The sequence below is a fragment of the Strigops habroptila genome, unplaced genomic scaffold (assembly GCF_004027225.2).
Source record: "Strigops habroptila isolate Jane unplaced genomic scaffold, bStrHab1.2.pri NW_022045634.1_ctg1, whole genome shotgun sequence".
Classification (NCBI taxonomy): Eukaryota; Metazoa; Chordata; class Aves; order Psittaciformes; family Psittacidae; genus Strigops; species Strigops habroptila.
The window spans coordinates 39,680-53,862 of NW_022651110.1; the positions used below are offsets into that span (position 1 = coordinate 39,680).

General features: G+C 66.9%; 2 protein-coding genes across 3 annotated transcripts; one reads left to right on the forward strand and one right to left on the reverse strand.

The window, feature by feature from the left end:
• Positions 1–3,846: 3,846 nt before the first annotated feature.
• Positions 3,847–7,270, reverse strand: MRPL4 (mitochondrial ribosomal protein L4). The gene is made up of 9 exons (XM_030475241.2): positions 7,142–7,270; positions 6,708–6,756; positions 6,310–6,481; positions 6,162–6,213; positions 5,642–5,759; positions 4,973–5,079; positions 4,757–4,866; positions 4,596–4,666; positions 3,847–4,136 (listed from the first exon to the last, which is right to left on the reverse strand). The coding sequence occupies exons 1-9, from the start codon at positions 7,223–7,225 to the stop codon at positions 3,991–3,993; spliced, it is 909 nt and encodes a 302-aa protein (XP_030331101.1). The 5' UTR covers positions 7,226–7,270; the 3' UTR covers positions 3,847–3,990.
• A 23-nt stretch (positions 7,271–7,293) lies between these two features.
• Positions 7,294–13,389, forward strand: S1PR2 (sphingosine-1-phosphate receptor 2). Of its 2 annotated transcripts, none has more exons than XM_030475240.2 (2): positions 7,294–8,736; positions 11,681–13,389. In XM_030475240.2, exon 2 carries the CDS (start codon positions 11,759–11,761, stop codon positions 12,806–12,808), a length of 1,050 nt encoding a protein of 349 aa, XP_030331100.1. In that variant the 5' UTR covers positions 7,294–8,736; positions 11,681–11,758; the 3' UTR covers positions 12,809–13,389. The 2 variants fall into 2 exon arrangements, with proteins under 2 accessions (XP_030331100.1, XP_030331098.1); XM_030475238.1 differs by lacking the exon at positions 7,294–8,736 and adding an exon at positions 10,750–11,023.
• Positions 13,390–14,183: the final 794 nt, after the last annotated feature.

The following is a 14,183-nucleotide window of genomic DNA, read 5'->3' on the forward strand; positions in this document are numbered from 1 at the left end:
TTTGGGATGAGTCAGCACCGGGCTACCCCCACTGGGGGATTCCCAGGGGCTGGAATTTCCCTCCGGTAAGGAAAGGAAAAGTCCTGCCCTTTCCCGGAATAGGAAGGGAACCGAAAGCATTCCCGCCACCATCCCAGGATTTCGCAAGCTCAAGCTCACTCCGCGCTCCGCTCCTTGGGCTTTCCCATGGGATAACGGCACGGAGACGATGCATCCAGAACCCCCAGTGCCGGCGCACACGGCACATGCCCAGGGACACACGTGTCACCCCCCCCATCGTGTGACACCCGGTGACGAGGTCGCGGTGACGTGATCATCGCGACACCACGGTCACGATCGGGGGGTCCCCCGGTCCCCGACACCCCCCCCCCCCCCCCCCCGGGTCCCCTCACCTCCGATGACAGCCAGGGCGCACAGCGCCAGCGGGTACATGGTGCTGCGGTGGCACCGGCACCGGCGCGGCTCAGCCCTCCGGGGGCGCCGGGATGGAGCCGGGAGCACCGGGATGGAGCCGGGAGCACCCCAGTGGGTCCGGGAGCACCGGAGTGGAGCCGATCGGGTCTTCCGGGACCAATCGATTTGGGCTTTATGGGCTGGATCTTGATGCGAACCGGGAAGAAGCACCGGGATCAGCCGGTTCAGACTCTCCACGAGCACCGGGATCGGTCGGTTCAGGATCTCTGGAAGCAGCGGGATGGATCCAATCGGGGTCCCGGGCAGGGTCGGTTCGGGATCCCTGAGGTGGGTCCCCTTGGGGTCTCCGGAAGCACCGGGATCGGTCGGTTTGGGAGCACCGGGATGTGTCGGGGTGTCCGGGCCGGGTCCCGCTGCGCGCCTCGTGTCGCTCCGTTCGCTTGTGGGTCCCTCTGTGGGTCCGTCCCACCCCGAGCGGGGCTTTATGAGCTCGGCCCCTGCCCGGCCCCTCCCCGGCCGCCCCCCCCCCGGGGAATTCCGGTGTCGCGGAGACATCAGCTGTGGGGGGGAAGGGGCTGTAGGGGGGGGGCCGGCCCCACCGCCCCACTCCTTCCCCATTCGGGGCTGATTTCCCGTCATCCTGCCCCATCAGGGAGCAATTCTCCTGCCCCATTGCCCCCCTCCTGCCCCGCCTCCCCTCTCCTGCCCCATTGTAGGGCAATTCTCCTGCCCCATTGCCCCCCTCCTGCCCCGCCGCCCCTCTCCTGCCCCATTATAGGGCAATTCTCCTGCCCCATTGCCCCCCTCCTGCCCCACCTCCCACTCCTGCCCCATTGCCCCTTCCTGCTCCACCGCCCCCTCCTGCCCCACCGCCCCCTCCTGCCCCACCGCGCCCCTCCACCTCAGCGTCAGGCCGGGTGACTTCACCCCACACCCGCTTCCCCTTCCCATTGTGTGCTCCGTGCCCGGGGGATTTCCAGGAGCCGCGGGGCCGGGCCGGGAACGCTGCCGGGGTGCGAGCGGGGGAGCCGGGGCCGCCGCGGGGCCGCTGCCCGCCCGGGGCTCCCCGTTCCAGGGGGCGATGGGGGGAGGCTCCGGTCGGGCCCCAGGACCCGGCTCCGGCCCCACCGGGGGTGGGAAAAGCCGAAGCAGCTTCTCATGGCCGCGGGTTTCACTTCTGCATCACGATGGTTCCTCCCCATCGTGTCACCCTGTCCCCATGGGGCCCGTGGTTTATCTCTGCCCCCGGCCTGGGTTAGGAGCTGCTGTGCTGGGAATGCCGGGAATGCCGGAGTGTCCTCTGGCCTTGGTTGGGATCCCGCAGGAATCTCTTATCGTGCCAATGACCTTTCCCAGTGCCGGAGCTGAAGTGGGCAAAGGGCAATTCCAGCCCCTGTGGCGGTTCAGGGACAGGGACATGGAGGACAGGGACACAGGGGTGGATAGGCTGGGATGTGGGGACAAGGACACAGGGATGGATTGGCCGGGATGGGGGGACAGGGATGGATTGGCTAGGATGGGGGGCAGGGACACAGGGATGGATAGAGCAGGATGCAGGGACAGGGACACAGGGGTGGATAGGCCGGGATGGGGGACAGGGACACAGGGATGAATTGGCTGGGATGGGGGGACAGGGACACAGGGATGGATTGGCTGGGATGGGGGGACACAGGCACAGGGGACATGGGGGTAGATTGGCAGGGGCAGAGGGAACAGGACATGGGTTGGAAAGGACACAAGGGCAAAAGGACACAGGGAAAAAGGGGATGGATGAGCAGGGATGGGGGACACGGACAGGGAGGACATGGGGATGGATGGGCAGGGACGCTGGGGACAGGGACACACAGGGACAGGGGTGGGATGGGGAGGGACATGGGAGACACGGACGTGGGACATGGGGTGTGAGGACGTGGGGAACACAGGGATGGAGCAGCAGGGATGGAGGGGCAGGAGATGGATTGGGAAGGACATAGGAGACAAGGAGATGGATTGGCGGGCACATGGAGACAGGGACACAGCACAGGGACTGTCCCAGCCGCCAGTGCTGAGCCAAGCAGGACACAGACCTTGGACCCGGTGCCATGGGGCAGGATGTGACCATGGATGGGATGTGACCCCTGACACAGGCTGGGGCCAGGCGCCAGCACCGGCAGGAACTGGGCACCGGAACCGTGTTCTGGGGCTGCCCCCGGTGTCCCCCGCCCCAGCGGCACGTGCCAGGGCCACGCGCGGCCTTGGGCAGCCCCACTGCACACTTATAGTGAGCTCCAGCCCCATTGCACACTCACTGTGAGCTCCAGCCCCACTGCACGCTCACTGTGAGCTCCAGCCCCATTGCACGCTCACTGTGAGCTCCAGCCCCATTGCACTTACAGTGAGCTCGAGCCCCATTGCACGCTCACTGCGAGCTCCAGCCCCATTGCACGCTCACTGTGAGCTCCAGCCCCATTGCACGCTCACTGTGAGCTCCAGCCCCATTGCACGCTCACTGTGAGCTCCAGCCCCACTGCACGCTCACTGCGAGCTCCAGCCCCATTGCACGCTCACTGCGAGCTCCAGCCCCGTTGAATGCTTGTGGTGGCCTCTCCGCTCCCCCCTCCGTGTCCCCACGTCCCCCCCGCTAACGACAACCGGTCATTAACGCTCATTAACGCTCATTAACGTTCCGGCCCTGTGAGTGCCCGGGAGCGGCGCCGTTTCCAGCCCTGCCCCAGCGTTTCCATCCCTCGCAGCCAGGATCGGAGCCGGCGCCTCTCCCGCCCTTCCCGTGTCGCTGGACAGGGAATAAGTGGGAAAACCACAGGGAAAGCGGGAGGGAAACTCCTCTTTGCTGCCGCATCCGGCGCGGCCGCCGTGGGATGAGGCGGGTCGGGATGGAGCGGGTCGGGATGCAGCGGGTAGGTTTTTGGGGTCCCTGGGTGGGTTTTGGGGTGTGTCCCCCCCCACTACCATCATCCCCCCCCAACACGGTCCTTATGGTAAGCACTGAACATGGTGGTGGTGACATTATTGGTGGTGGCTTTGGACGCCGTGGGGGGGGCCCCCAACATCCGGGTCCGGCCTCTTCCTGCCTCATGTTGACACCCCAACACCCCCCCCCCGAAGAGAGACGCTCCGAATGAACCACGGGGGGACACAAAGCCCTTTGGATTTGGTGACCCCCAAATCCAAATGTCCCCCCAGGGGGCTGCAAATGGGGGGGCTGTAAATATGGGGTTTGCAAAGGGACTATGAATATGGGGGGACACAAAGGGATGGTGAATACGGGGGGCGCGCAAAGGGACAGTGAATACGGGGGAGCACAAAGGGATAGTGAATATGGGGGTACAAAGGGACAGAATATGGGGGGGCCCAAAGGTCCTGTGACTATGGGGGGAGCACAAAGGGAGGTGGAAGGAGACACGCCCCCCTGCTTAATAAAAGCAACAGCCAAAGAGACCAAAGAGCTTTAATGGCCACAGCAGCACGTGGGGCTCCCCAAAACCCCTTTTCCAATGGGATGGGGGGGCTGGATCCAGTGTTTGGGGCTGGACCCTGTGCCGGGGGGGGGTCTCACCCAGCCCGGCGGGGGGCGGTCTAAGGGACGTCTCTATAGGGCAATGAGAAGGGGTAGAGGGGTGAGTAGCGGCTGTCGTGCCACAGCAGCTTCTTCTCCAGGAAGGTGACGGTGTCCAACGTGAGCACCAGCGTCTCGTGCTTCAGCATGCTGTGCACGTTGAGCCCTGAGGTGGTGTCACAGCGGGTTTGAGGGGCTCCCCAAGGGTCTGGGGGGTCCCCAAAGGGGTTTTGGGGGTCCCCAAAGGGTTTGAAGGGTCCCCAAAGAGGTTTTGGGGGGTCCCCATAGGTTTTGGGGGGTCCCCATAGGGGGTTTGGGAGGTGCCCAATGGGTTTGGAGTGTCCCTGAGAGGTTTGGGAGGGTTATTGAAAGGTTGGGGGGCCGCCAAAGGGTCTGGGGGGTCCCCAAAGGGTTTGGAGATCCCCATAGGGGGTTTGGGAGGGTTATTGAAAGGTTGAGGGGTCCCCAAAGGGTCTGGGGGGTCCCCAAAGGGTTTGGGAGTCCCCATAGGGGGTTTGGGGGGGGTTACTGAAAGGTTGGGGGGGTCCCCAAAGGGTCTGGGGTGTCCCCAAAGGGTTTGGGGGTCCCCATAGGGGGTTTGTGGGGCAGCAGCCGCAGCTCTCACCTAAGGCCGGGATGAGGTTGATGGTTTTCAAAGCATCGGCTGCGGCTCCGATGTTCTCCGGAGGTTCATTGCTGGAAGGAAAGGGGGTGAAATGGGGTGGGGGGCGGCACATGAAGACACACCCCCCCCATGTCCCCGGGGGGTGCCCCCCTTGCACTCACACATCCACAATGAGGACGGAGTGGCCCCAGCGCCGGAACCGCGCCAGGTCCAGCAGGTACTGGGGGTCAGCGGTGGGGAGCTCCAGGGTATCCACGATGTGCAGATCGTCCTGTGATGATACAGGGGGTGCGGGACACACTGGTGGTGAATGGGGGGGGCTTGGGGGTGTCCCCCATCCCATCGGGAACACCTCTGGAATGCCGAGGAGCCGATACCTGCATCAGCTTCACCGTCAGCGCCACCTTCAGCCCCAGCACCCGCACCTTCATGGGCAGCATGTAGTAGTAGCTGGTGGGACCCCGCGGGCCATGGGCGATGCCCCCTGGGGGGGGGGGGGTGCAGCTCAGTGACCCCCCCATGTCCGTGTATCCCTCCCCTGGTGTCCCCGCCACACTGTCCATGTCCCTGTGTCCCCCCCATGTCCATGTGTCTCCCCCCGTGCCTGTGTCCCCCACTATGCCCCTGTCCTCCCACGTCCCTGTGCCCATGCCCCCCCCAGCGCCCATGTCCTCCCTAGCGCCCATGTCCCCCTATTGCCGTGTCCCCCCCATGTCCATGTGTCCTCCCCCCGTGCCCATGTCCCCCCCAGTGCCCTGTACCCCCACTGCCGTGTGTTCCCTCATGTCCATGTGCCCCCTCGCCCCTGTCCTCCCATGTCCCTATGCCCATGCCCCCCCCCACACTGTCGTGAGTCGCCCCATGTCCATGTGTCCCCCCCAGTGCCCATGTCCCCCCACTGCCGTGTATCCCCCCATGTCCATGTGTCCTCTCCATGTCCATGTGCCCCCCCCATGCCCATGTCCCCCCACTGCTGTGTATCCCCCATGTCCATGTGCCCCCCCCGTGCCCATGTCCCCCCAGTGCCCGCGTCCCCCCCCGCTCACCCCCGCGCCACAGCGGGGAGCGGATGCTGCCGTGCCGGGCCCGGCCCGACCCCTTCTGCCGCCAGGGCTTCCGGCCGCCCCCCCGCACCTCGGCCCGCGTCCGCACCTTGGCGTAGCTCTGCCGCACGGGGGCGACATTGGGGGGGGGGACACGGGGAAACGGGGGGACATGTGGGGAGACACGGACACAGGGACATGGGGGGACACAGGGACATGGGGGGACACAGGGAAGGGGGGCGCACAAGGACACGGGGATGGGCCCCTTGTGAGACCCCTGTCCCCCTCCCCATGCTGGGGGACACCCAGTGTCCTGGTCCCAGCTGCGCCCCAGACCCCCTCCCCGGCTCCTCCAGACTTGCCTCCCTATTTCACCCCCCAACCTCCTCCCTCTGCCCCCCTCAAACCCTCCATCTCCAGACTCCCCCCTTCCCCTCCCTTAAGCCCCTTTGTGCCCCCCAAACCCTTCCTCTGCCCTCCCAAGCCCCCATTTGTGCCCCCTCCAACTCCTCTCCCCCCTCACAATCCTCTTGTAGTTCTTCTGCCACATTGCCACCGTGTGCAGGATGTCGAGCCTGAGGGGGGGACATGGGGACACTCATCAACTGAGGGGACCCCCACACCCAGGGACACCCCCCAATGTCTTGTGTGTCCCCCCCCCCAAACCTCACCTGGGCCTGACGGCGAAGACATCGGGGTGCAGGTCGGTGAGGCCCCGGTGCTCATCCTCGGGGTGCCGCAGCGATGACACCCAGGCCTGCACCGGCCACCGGTGGCACGGGACAGGGACAGCGCAGGACCGGAGCACCGGGGACCGCAGCGGCACCACGGGCAGCGGCTTCTCTATGGGGGACATGGGGGCAATGGGGACAGCAGCTTCTCTATGGGGGACATGGGGGGAAAGGGGACATGGGGGCAATGGGGAAATGGGGGCAATGGGGACAGCGGCTTCTCTATGGGGGACATGGGGGCAATGGGGACATGGGGGCAATGGGGACACCACCTTCTCTATGGGGGGACATGGGGAGAGTGGGGACCACGGCGGCACTGCCCCCCACCTTGGACTCACCCCTACGGGGCTCAGGGGCCGCGGGGGGGCCGGTGGACACAGACAGGACCTAAGGGAGAGCGACCATTAGTGGGGACCCCCCCCCGATCCCCGTTCTCCCACCGGGTTCCGGCTCTTCCCCGCAATCCCGGTTCTCATCCCCCGATCCTGGCTCTTTGGCCCCGGTTCTCCCCCCCCGACCCCGGTTCTCCCCACCCGGCCCAGGTTCCCACCCCCCGGTCCCGGTTCCCACCCCCCGGTCCCGGTTCTCACCCCCCCCGCCCCGGTTCTCATCCCCCGGCCCCGGTTCCCACCCCTCGATCCCTGCTCTCCCCGCCCCGATCCCTGCTCTCCCCCCCTCATCCCAGTTCTCCGCCCCCGATCCCGGTTCTCATATTCCGCTCCCGGTTCTCATCCCGCAGCCCCGGTTCCCACCCCCCGCTCCCGGTTCTCACCCCCCCGGCCCTGGCCCGGCCCCGGGCCAATGCCCTGAGGGCGGCGGCGGCGGCGGCGGCGCGGCCCCCCCCGGCGATGATCATGGTGCGCGGCGCGGCGCGATGATGTCGTCGGGGACTTCCGACGGAGGCGGAAGCGGGAGACAGGCGGGAAAGGACGAGGAGGAAGAAGAGGAGGAAGGGAAGGAGGAAGCGGAGCGGGGCCCGATCCTGGCGCCGGTTTCCAGCCCCGTCCCCGCAGGGTCTCGCCCCGGCGCTGATGCCTCTTCCCGGTGCCGCTTCCCGGTGCCATTGTCCTTTCCCGGTGCCGCTTCCCGGTGCCACTGCCTTTTCCCGTGCCCATTCCGGGTGCCCCTTCCTGGTCCCAGTGTCCCTTCCTAGTGCCCCTTCCCAGCCCTGTTGCCCCTTCCCATTCCCCTTCCCACTGGCATCCCCGCGGGGTGCAGCCGCACTGAGAAACGGAGTGACACACCCCCCCCCAAACTTCCCCGCTCCACCCTTTGGAGGGGGGCTGCGGGCTGGGGGTGCCCCCCATTTCTCGACGGGAAGCGGGGGGACACCGCAGTGTGGATCGCGGTTGGATCCCGGTTGGATCCTGAGCTCCCACAAGAAGCGCTGGGGCCAGGATGGGGAGGGGGGGGTGTCCTTCCCCCTCTGACCATCTGGAATCGTTTCCCCCCTCCCCTGTTCCTTTTGGGAAGCCGGGATCCGGCCCAGGCCTGGAGGCGGGAGGGGGCGGACAGCCAAGAGCCGTGCGCAGCGTCCCGGGGGGCCCTCTCTCTTCCCCCCTTCCCGCCCATCCCCTTCCTCCATCCCGATGCCTGTTTCCAATTAAATCCCTTTCCCGGCCCCTTTCCCGGCCCCTTTCCCGGCCCTTCGCTGGGGATGGGGCGGTGGGACCCCCCTTTTCCCCAATGCTCCATTTTGGGGGCGCTGTTGGGGGGTTTCTCCCTCCCCCCCCCCCCCTTCCCCACTGTCTACACCCCCTCACATTCCTTGCTGGAAAAGCCATGGAAAGTCCTGGAAGTGTTTCCAGGCGTGAAAACGGGTTGGCATCGGGGGGGTGGACACACCACACAGGACAGCGTGTTTGGCCCCCCCAAAATCCTTCCCACAAGTGGGGTGAAGGCTCCGGCTCCATCCTTCCGTTGGGATTTGGGGCCCAATCCTGACCCCCAACACACAACCCCCTGGGGGGGTTTGATCCGGAGGGGACCCCACTTTTGGGGGTGGGACAAGGAACAACACCCCCCCCCGACGTGTCCCCGATGTCACTGAGCCACTTCCCTATGGGGCATCCCCTGCTTATGGGGCGCGGGACACACACACACACACACACACGATCCCCCCCTCCCGCCCCGGACCCTATTTGGGACACGGGGAGTTCAAGGGGGGGGAACACGTTGTCCTGTGTACCCCCTCTCGATGCCGACGCTCAAAGGGGGGGACACACGCGTAGCCTCGCCCCTCTATGGGGCGGGGCATGGGGCCGGGGCCGCTCCGCCCTCCCCCGGTCGTCCCCCCCCCCGCACATATTGCAACCGGTCGGCGGCAGAAGCGCTGCAGGGACCGGCACCGGCACCGGGGCCCAACCGGTAAGACACCGATTTCCCCCCCCTCATCCCTTAAATCCCCCCCCCCCGCAACGCGCATCCCGCTCTCCCCATCCCACTGTGCGCATTGGGGGGCACTCACTGAGGGGGTGGGACTCGGGTGTCCCCTCGGTGACCAAGTGACACCCTGGGGGGGGGTCAGGATGCGCGCCCCCCCCCCATGGTTTGGGGGTTCGGGGCTGGTTACCCCCCCCCCCCCATTGTCCGGGAGCTGGGATCTGCTCTGGCCCCACCAACATCTGGCCGGCAGCTGGAGGGGCCCCGGGGGGGCGGCCCCATGGACACCCCCCCCCGCCCCGATTTGGGCAGCGTTGAATGGATGCGGGGGCAGCCGCGGGGGGGGGGGGCATCACCCACTGGCACCCACCGGGTGTGCAACAGGGTCCTGGCACCCATTTGAGTGTGTAAGAGGGTCCTGGCACCTCTGCGCCATCACCAGCACCCATTTGGGTGTGTAACAGGGTCCTGGCACCCATCTGGGTGTGCAAATGGGGTCCTGGCACCCATCTGGGTGTGCAAATGGGGTCCTGCCACCCACTGGGTGTGCAAATGAGATCCTGGCACCCACCTGGGTGTGCAACAAGGTCCTGGCACCCACCAGGTGTGTAACAGGGTCCTGGCACCCACTGGGTGTGCAAATGGGGTCCTGGCACCCGTGTGGCCTCACTGGCCCCCACCTCTGTGTCAGGGTGCGCCAGTACCCCCACTACAGCACCACTTGCAGCACCCACTTCATGTCCATCGTGCCCCTCGGTGTTGGGGTGCTGCTGGCTTGAGTGTCCCCCGAGGCCATGCCATGAGTCCCCAAGGTGTTGGGGGACCCCGAGGCCGCTCCATGGGTCCCCCAGGTGTTAGGGGACCCCGAGGCCGCTCCATGAGTCCCCCAGGTGTTGGGGGACCCCGAGGCCGCTCCATGGGTCCCCCAGGTGTTAGGGGACCCCGAGGCCGCTCCATGCGTCCCCCAGGTGTTAGGGGACCCCGAGGCCGCTCCATGAGTCCCCAAGGTGTTGGGGGACCCCGAGGCCGTTCCATGTGTCCCCAAGGTGCCGGAGGTCCCATGGTGGGGCAGTTCGGTGCCGTTGGCCACCCCTGAGGTCACGCCACATCACGCCTGCACACGCATGTCCCGTGTGCCGCAGCGGGGCACACGCGTGTCCCGCATCCCCCCGGCACCATCTGCCGCCGCCTCCGCCGCCGTTAAGCCCCAGCCGGGCCCCGGCTGCTCCCGCCTGATCCAATTTGCTCTGTCGGGATATTTTGGGAACAATGGGCCCTCTGACCCCCTCAGCCCCGCGGGTGCTGGCGCCTGCTGGGGTGGGTGTGAGGGGACCCCCCGAGCTTGGTCCTACCCGGGTCCTGAGGGGCACCCCGGACAGGATCCAAAGGCAGGATCCCAAGTAGGATCTGAGGCAAGATTCCAGGGCAGGGATCCCGGTACAGGATCCCGGTGTGGGGTCTGGAGCAGGATCCCGGTACAGGATCCTGGGCAGGATCCCAGTTAAGAATTCCAGTACAGGATCCCAGGGGATGATCCTAGTGAAGATCCTGGTGCGGTTCTTGGTTTAGGATCCCGGTTCACGATCCCGGGGCAGATCCTGGCGCCGATCCCGGGGCAGATCCCGATGTGGGATCCGATTCAGGATCCCGGTGCGGTTCCCGGTTCAGGGTCCTGGTGCAGACCCCGCTGCGGTTCCCGGTTCAGGATCCCGGTGCAGACCCCGGTGCGGTTCCCGGTTCAGGATCCCGGTGCAGACTCCGGTGCGATTCCCGGTGCGGATCCCGGGGTCCCGCCGCCCCCGTTCCCTCCTGTGGCTCCCCCCGGCTGCTGCCCCCGGGGCCGGGGCCGGGGCGGGGAACGGGAAGCGGCGGATGCTCGGCGGCGGCGGCGGCGGCTCCTCCCGGGGCCGGGGAGGGGGGTCCCGGGGCGGCGGGAGCGAGGGGCGGGGCCGGGGCACCGGGCGCGGCTGCGCGAGAGTTCGGGCGGCGGCGGGAGGCAGCGCTCGGCGGGATCGGCACCGGGACGGGACCGGCACCGGCACCGGCACCGGCACCGGGACGGGACGGGACGGGACCAGGACCGGGACCGGGGTCGGGACGGGACCGGGACCGGGAGCGCACCGGGATCGGCACCGGGATCCTGAATTGGGACGGGACGGGACCGGGATCGCCACCGGAACGGGACGGCGCCGGCACCGGCCCCGGGACCGGCAGCGGCAGGGCACCGGGACCGGGACTGGACGGTACCGGGGCGGCGCCGGGGCAGCTGGAGGTGCGGCACCCGCGGGGCTCCTTCCTCCCCTCTTCTTCCTCTTCTTCCTCCCTCCCGGACTCTCCTGCTCCCCTCGGGGGTCCCGGTACCGGGTGCTGTGTGTGTCCCCTAAGCAGGGTCCTGTCCCTCGCTTTGGGGGGGGACACAGTACCGGCAGGGGGAGACGGTACCGGGTGCCCCATCCCTAACCAGGGCCTGGGGTACCCCAATCTAACTGGGCAGATGCCTGGTCCCCCTCCTTAATTTAGGGGGGGATTCCCCCAAACCAGGGCAAGGGGGACACCACCATGTCCCCTGCCCCTAATGTGGGGTGCACGGTTCCCCCCACTTTAACGGGACCCCAAAAGCAGGGGTGTCATTCCTGCGTCCCTCACCGGGATGGGGGGTTCCAGCTCTTCCCCCCTCTAAGAAGACACCGGGGGCTTCACCCCACAGCAGGTCCCCATGCCCCGGGAGGCTCTCGCTGTTTCCCCCCCCATCCCAAGTGTCCCCATGGTGGTGGAAGGATGGTCCCTGCGCCCCAAGGACCACAGGGGTGCAGCTCTTAGTGATGTGCCCCCAGATGTGGTCCCCCCGTCCCACCCGCTCTGCATGGTCCAGGCACCCTATGGAAGATCCCATCCCATCCCATCCCATCCCGTTTCTCCTGCCCCACAGGTCTCCAGCACGATGTCCTGGCAGCGCTGAGGTTGGTGGGACAGGCGGCGAAGCGGAGCCGTGGCCGGTGAGGAAACCATGGGGAGCATCTACAAGGAGTATTTCAACACGGAGAAGATCCGGGAGCACTACAACTACACCAAAGGGGGGTCGGAAAGCTCAGGCAGCACCTCGCGGTGGGTGATGTCCATCCTCATCGTTGTCTTGTGCTGCTTCATCGTGCTGCAGAACCTGCTGGTCCTCGTCTCCGTTTGCCGCAACAAGAAGTTTCACTCGGCCATGTACATCTTCATCGGGAACTTGGCGTTCTCGGACCTCCTGGCCGGGTTGGCTTTCATGGCCAACATCCTGCTCTCGGGATCCACCACCTTCAACCTGACGCCGGTGCAGTGGTTCGTGCGGGAGGGCACGGCCTTTGCCACCTTGGCCGCCTCCGTCTTCAGCTTGTTGGCCATCGCCATCGAGCGCCACGTGGCCATCACCAAGGTGAAGGTCTACAGCAGCGACAAGAACTGCCGCATGGTGCTGCTCATCGGCGCCTGTTGGGTCATCGCCGCTGCCATCGGCAGCCTCCCCATCATGGGCTGGAACTGCATGAGTGACCTGCGGGACTGCTCCACCGTCCTGCCCCTCTATTCCAAGCGCTACATCCTCTTCGTCATCACTATCTTCACCCTCATCCTCTTGGCCATCGTGGGGCTCTACAGCCGCATCTACTGCATCGTGCGCTCCAGCCACGCCGAGATCGCCACGGCCCACACCTTGGCACTGCTCAAGACCGTCACCATCGTCCTGGGAGCTTTCATCATCTGCTGGTTGCCGGCCTTCATCATCCTCCTCATGGACGCATCCTGCGCGGTCCAGAAGTGCTGGATCCTTTATAAAGCCAACTACTTCTTCGCCTTCGCCACGCTCAACTCCGCGGCCAACCCCATCATCTACACGCTGCGGAGCAAGGACATGCGCCGGGAGTTCCTGCGGGTGCTGTGCTGCGGCGTCGGGCGCCGGGGCCAGCCCCGCGGGCGCTGCGGGGTCCCGCTCCGCTCTTCCAGCTCTCTGGAACGCTGCACCCCGAAACACGACTTCCCCACCTCCCCCATCACCCGCGACTGCACCACCTCTGTCTAAAGCAGGGTGCCCCATGGCTGTGCCCTATGGCCAGTGGTACGACGGGAGCGGGGAGGGAATGGGGGGGGGGGGGTATTATCCTTAGGTACGGATGGACCATTGCACCTTTATCCCCGCCGGCGACGCTCCGGTTGGGAATGCCGCGGCGGCCCGCGCGCGCGCACGGACACGCGTGTGGCTCTTCCCATGCCCTGCCCCGGCCCCGGGGCTCCCGCCGGGACCTGTCGGACGGGTCCCGGGGCCGCTCCCACGGCGCCAATGGGCAAATCCTCTGCCCCCGGCTGCTCCCGGCGCCGTGGGTGGCTCCGGCCGCGGCTCCAGCCCGGAGCGGGGGCTCCGCTGGGAAAACCGGGCCTTGGGGGGGGGGGGGGGGGGCAACACAATTGGGGTGTCCCTGTGTCCCCCCCCTCCCCTCCCATGGACCCTGCTCCATGCTCTTACCGTGTGCTGGCACACGGAGCGGGGGGGCCGCATCTGGGCCGGTCCGCCGGGATCACCCCATATCCCACCCCCGAACCCCCTTTTATCCCCTGTGACCCCCCCCCCCAAAGGGCAACGGTTGTATTAAAGCGGCGCTTTTCCATCCGCCTCCTCCTCCTTCCTGCACCTATCGCCCCCAGGTGCACAAACGGGGCTGGATGAGGACACTCATAGGGGAGCCCCCCCCGCCCGCCCCGGGGAGCTGTTTTGGGGGGTTTTTTTTGGTGCTTTCACAGCAGCTTCCCCATGGCGGCGGTTTGGGCTGCGCCAAGGGAGGGAGGGGGGGACACATGTGTGAGTGTCCCCCCCCCATCCTCGCAGCCCCCATCCCTACTCCTGCCCCATTCCAACCCCTTTGTGCCTCCCCTGGTGCCGACTCGGCCCCAGCACCCCGGAGCTGCTGCGATGTGGCCCCGTTTCCTCCCCTGTCGGGGTGCAGCGGAAACGGTGGGGGGGTGTTTCGCTTCCTTTCCACCCTCGGCGGGACGGGTCCCCACGTTGTCAGCCGTCGGGTGCCCCCGCAGTGACCCGCGGAGCCTCGGGGGTGCCGGGGATGGGAAACTCCGACGTTTCCTCATCGCTTTGGCTGCGTGAGGCCAGGCACGGGGACCCCCGCGCTGCCGCGGGGATGGGGATGGATGGGGATGGGGGGAATCCCGTGGGAACGCCGGGATTCAAGCAAAACGAGCGGGAACCACCGTTGGTTGGGTCGAGGCACCTAAAAGGGGGTTCGATGCCCCAGTGAGGGGCTGAGGAGGCCATAGGGGGGCTCAAGGAGGTGGGGGGGGGCCCGGCACGGGGGGGTTTGCACATCCTCACACACATGTGCGAGGGGTGGCGGGTCCTGAAGGAGCCCCATAGGGCTCTGCTGCCCCATGGCGGGGTCCCACCCTTT

Coding starts and splice junctions, on each gene's coding strand:
- MRPL4 (XM_030475241.2), bottom strand. CDS start 7,225: ATGATCATCGCCGGGGGGGGCCGCGCCGCCGCCGCCGCCGCCGCCCTC. Junction 6,214..6,309: donor GTCTTCGCCGTCAGGCCCAG/GTGAGGTTTGGG, acceptor TCCCCCCCTCAG/GCTCGACATCCTGCACACGG. Junction 5,080..5,641: donor CTCCCCGCTGTGGCGCGGGG/GTGAGCGGGGGG, acceptor CCCCCCCCCCAG/GGGGCATCGCCCATGGCCCG.
- S1PR2 (XM_030475240.2), top strand. CDS start 11,759: ATGGGGAGCATCTACAAGGAGTATTTCAACACGGAGAAGATCCGGGAG.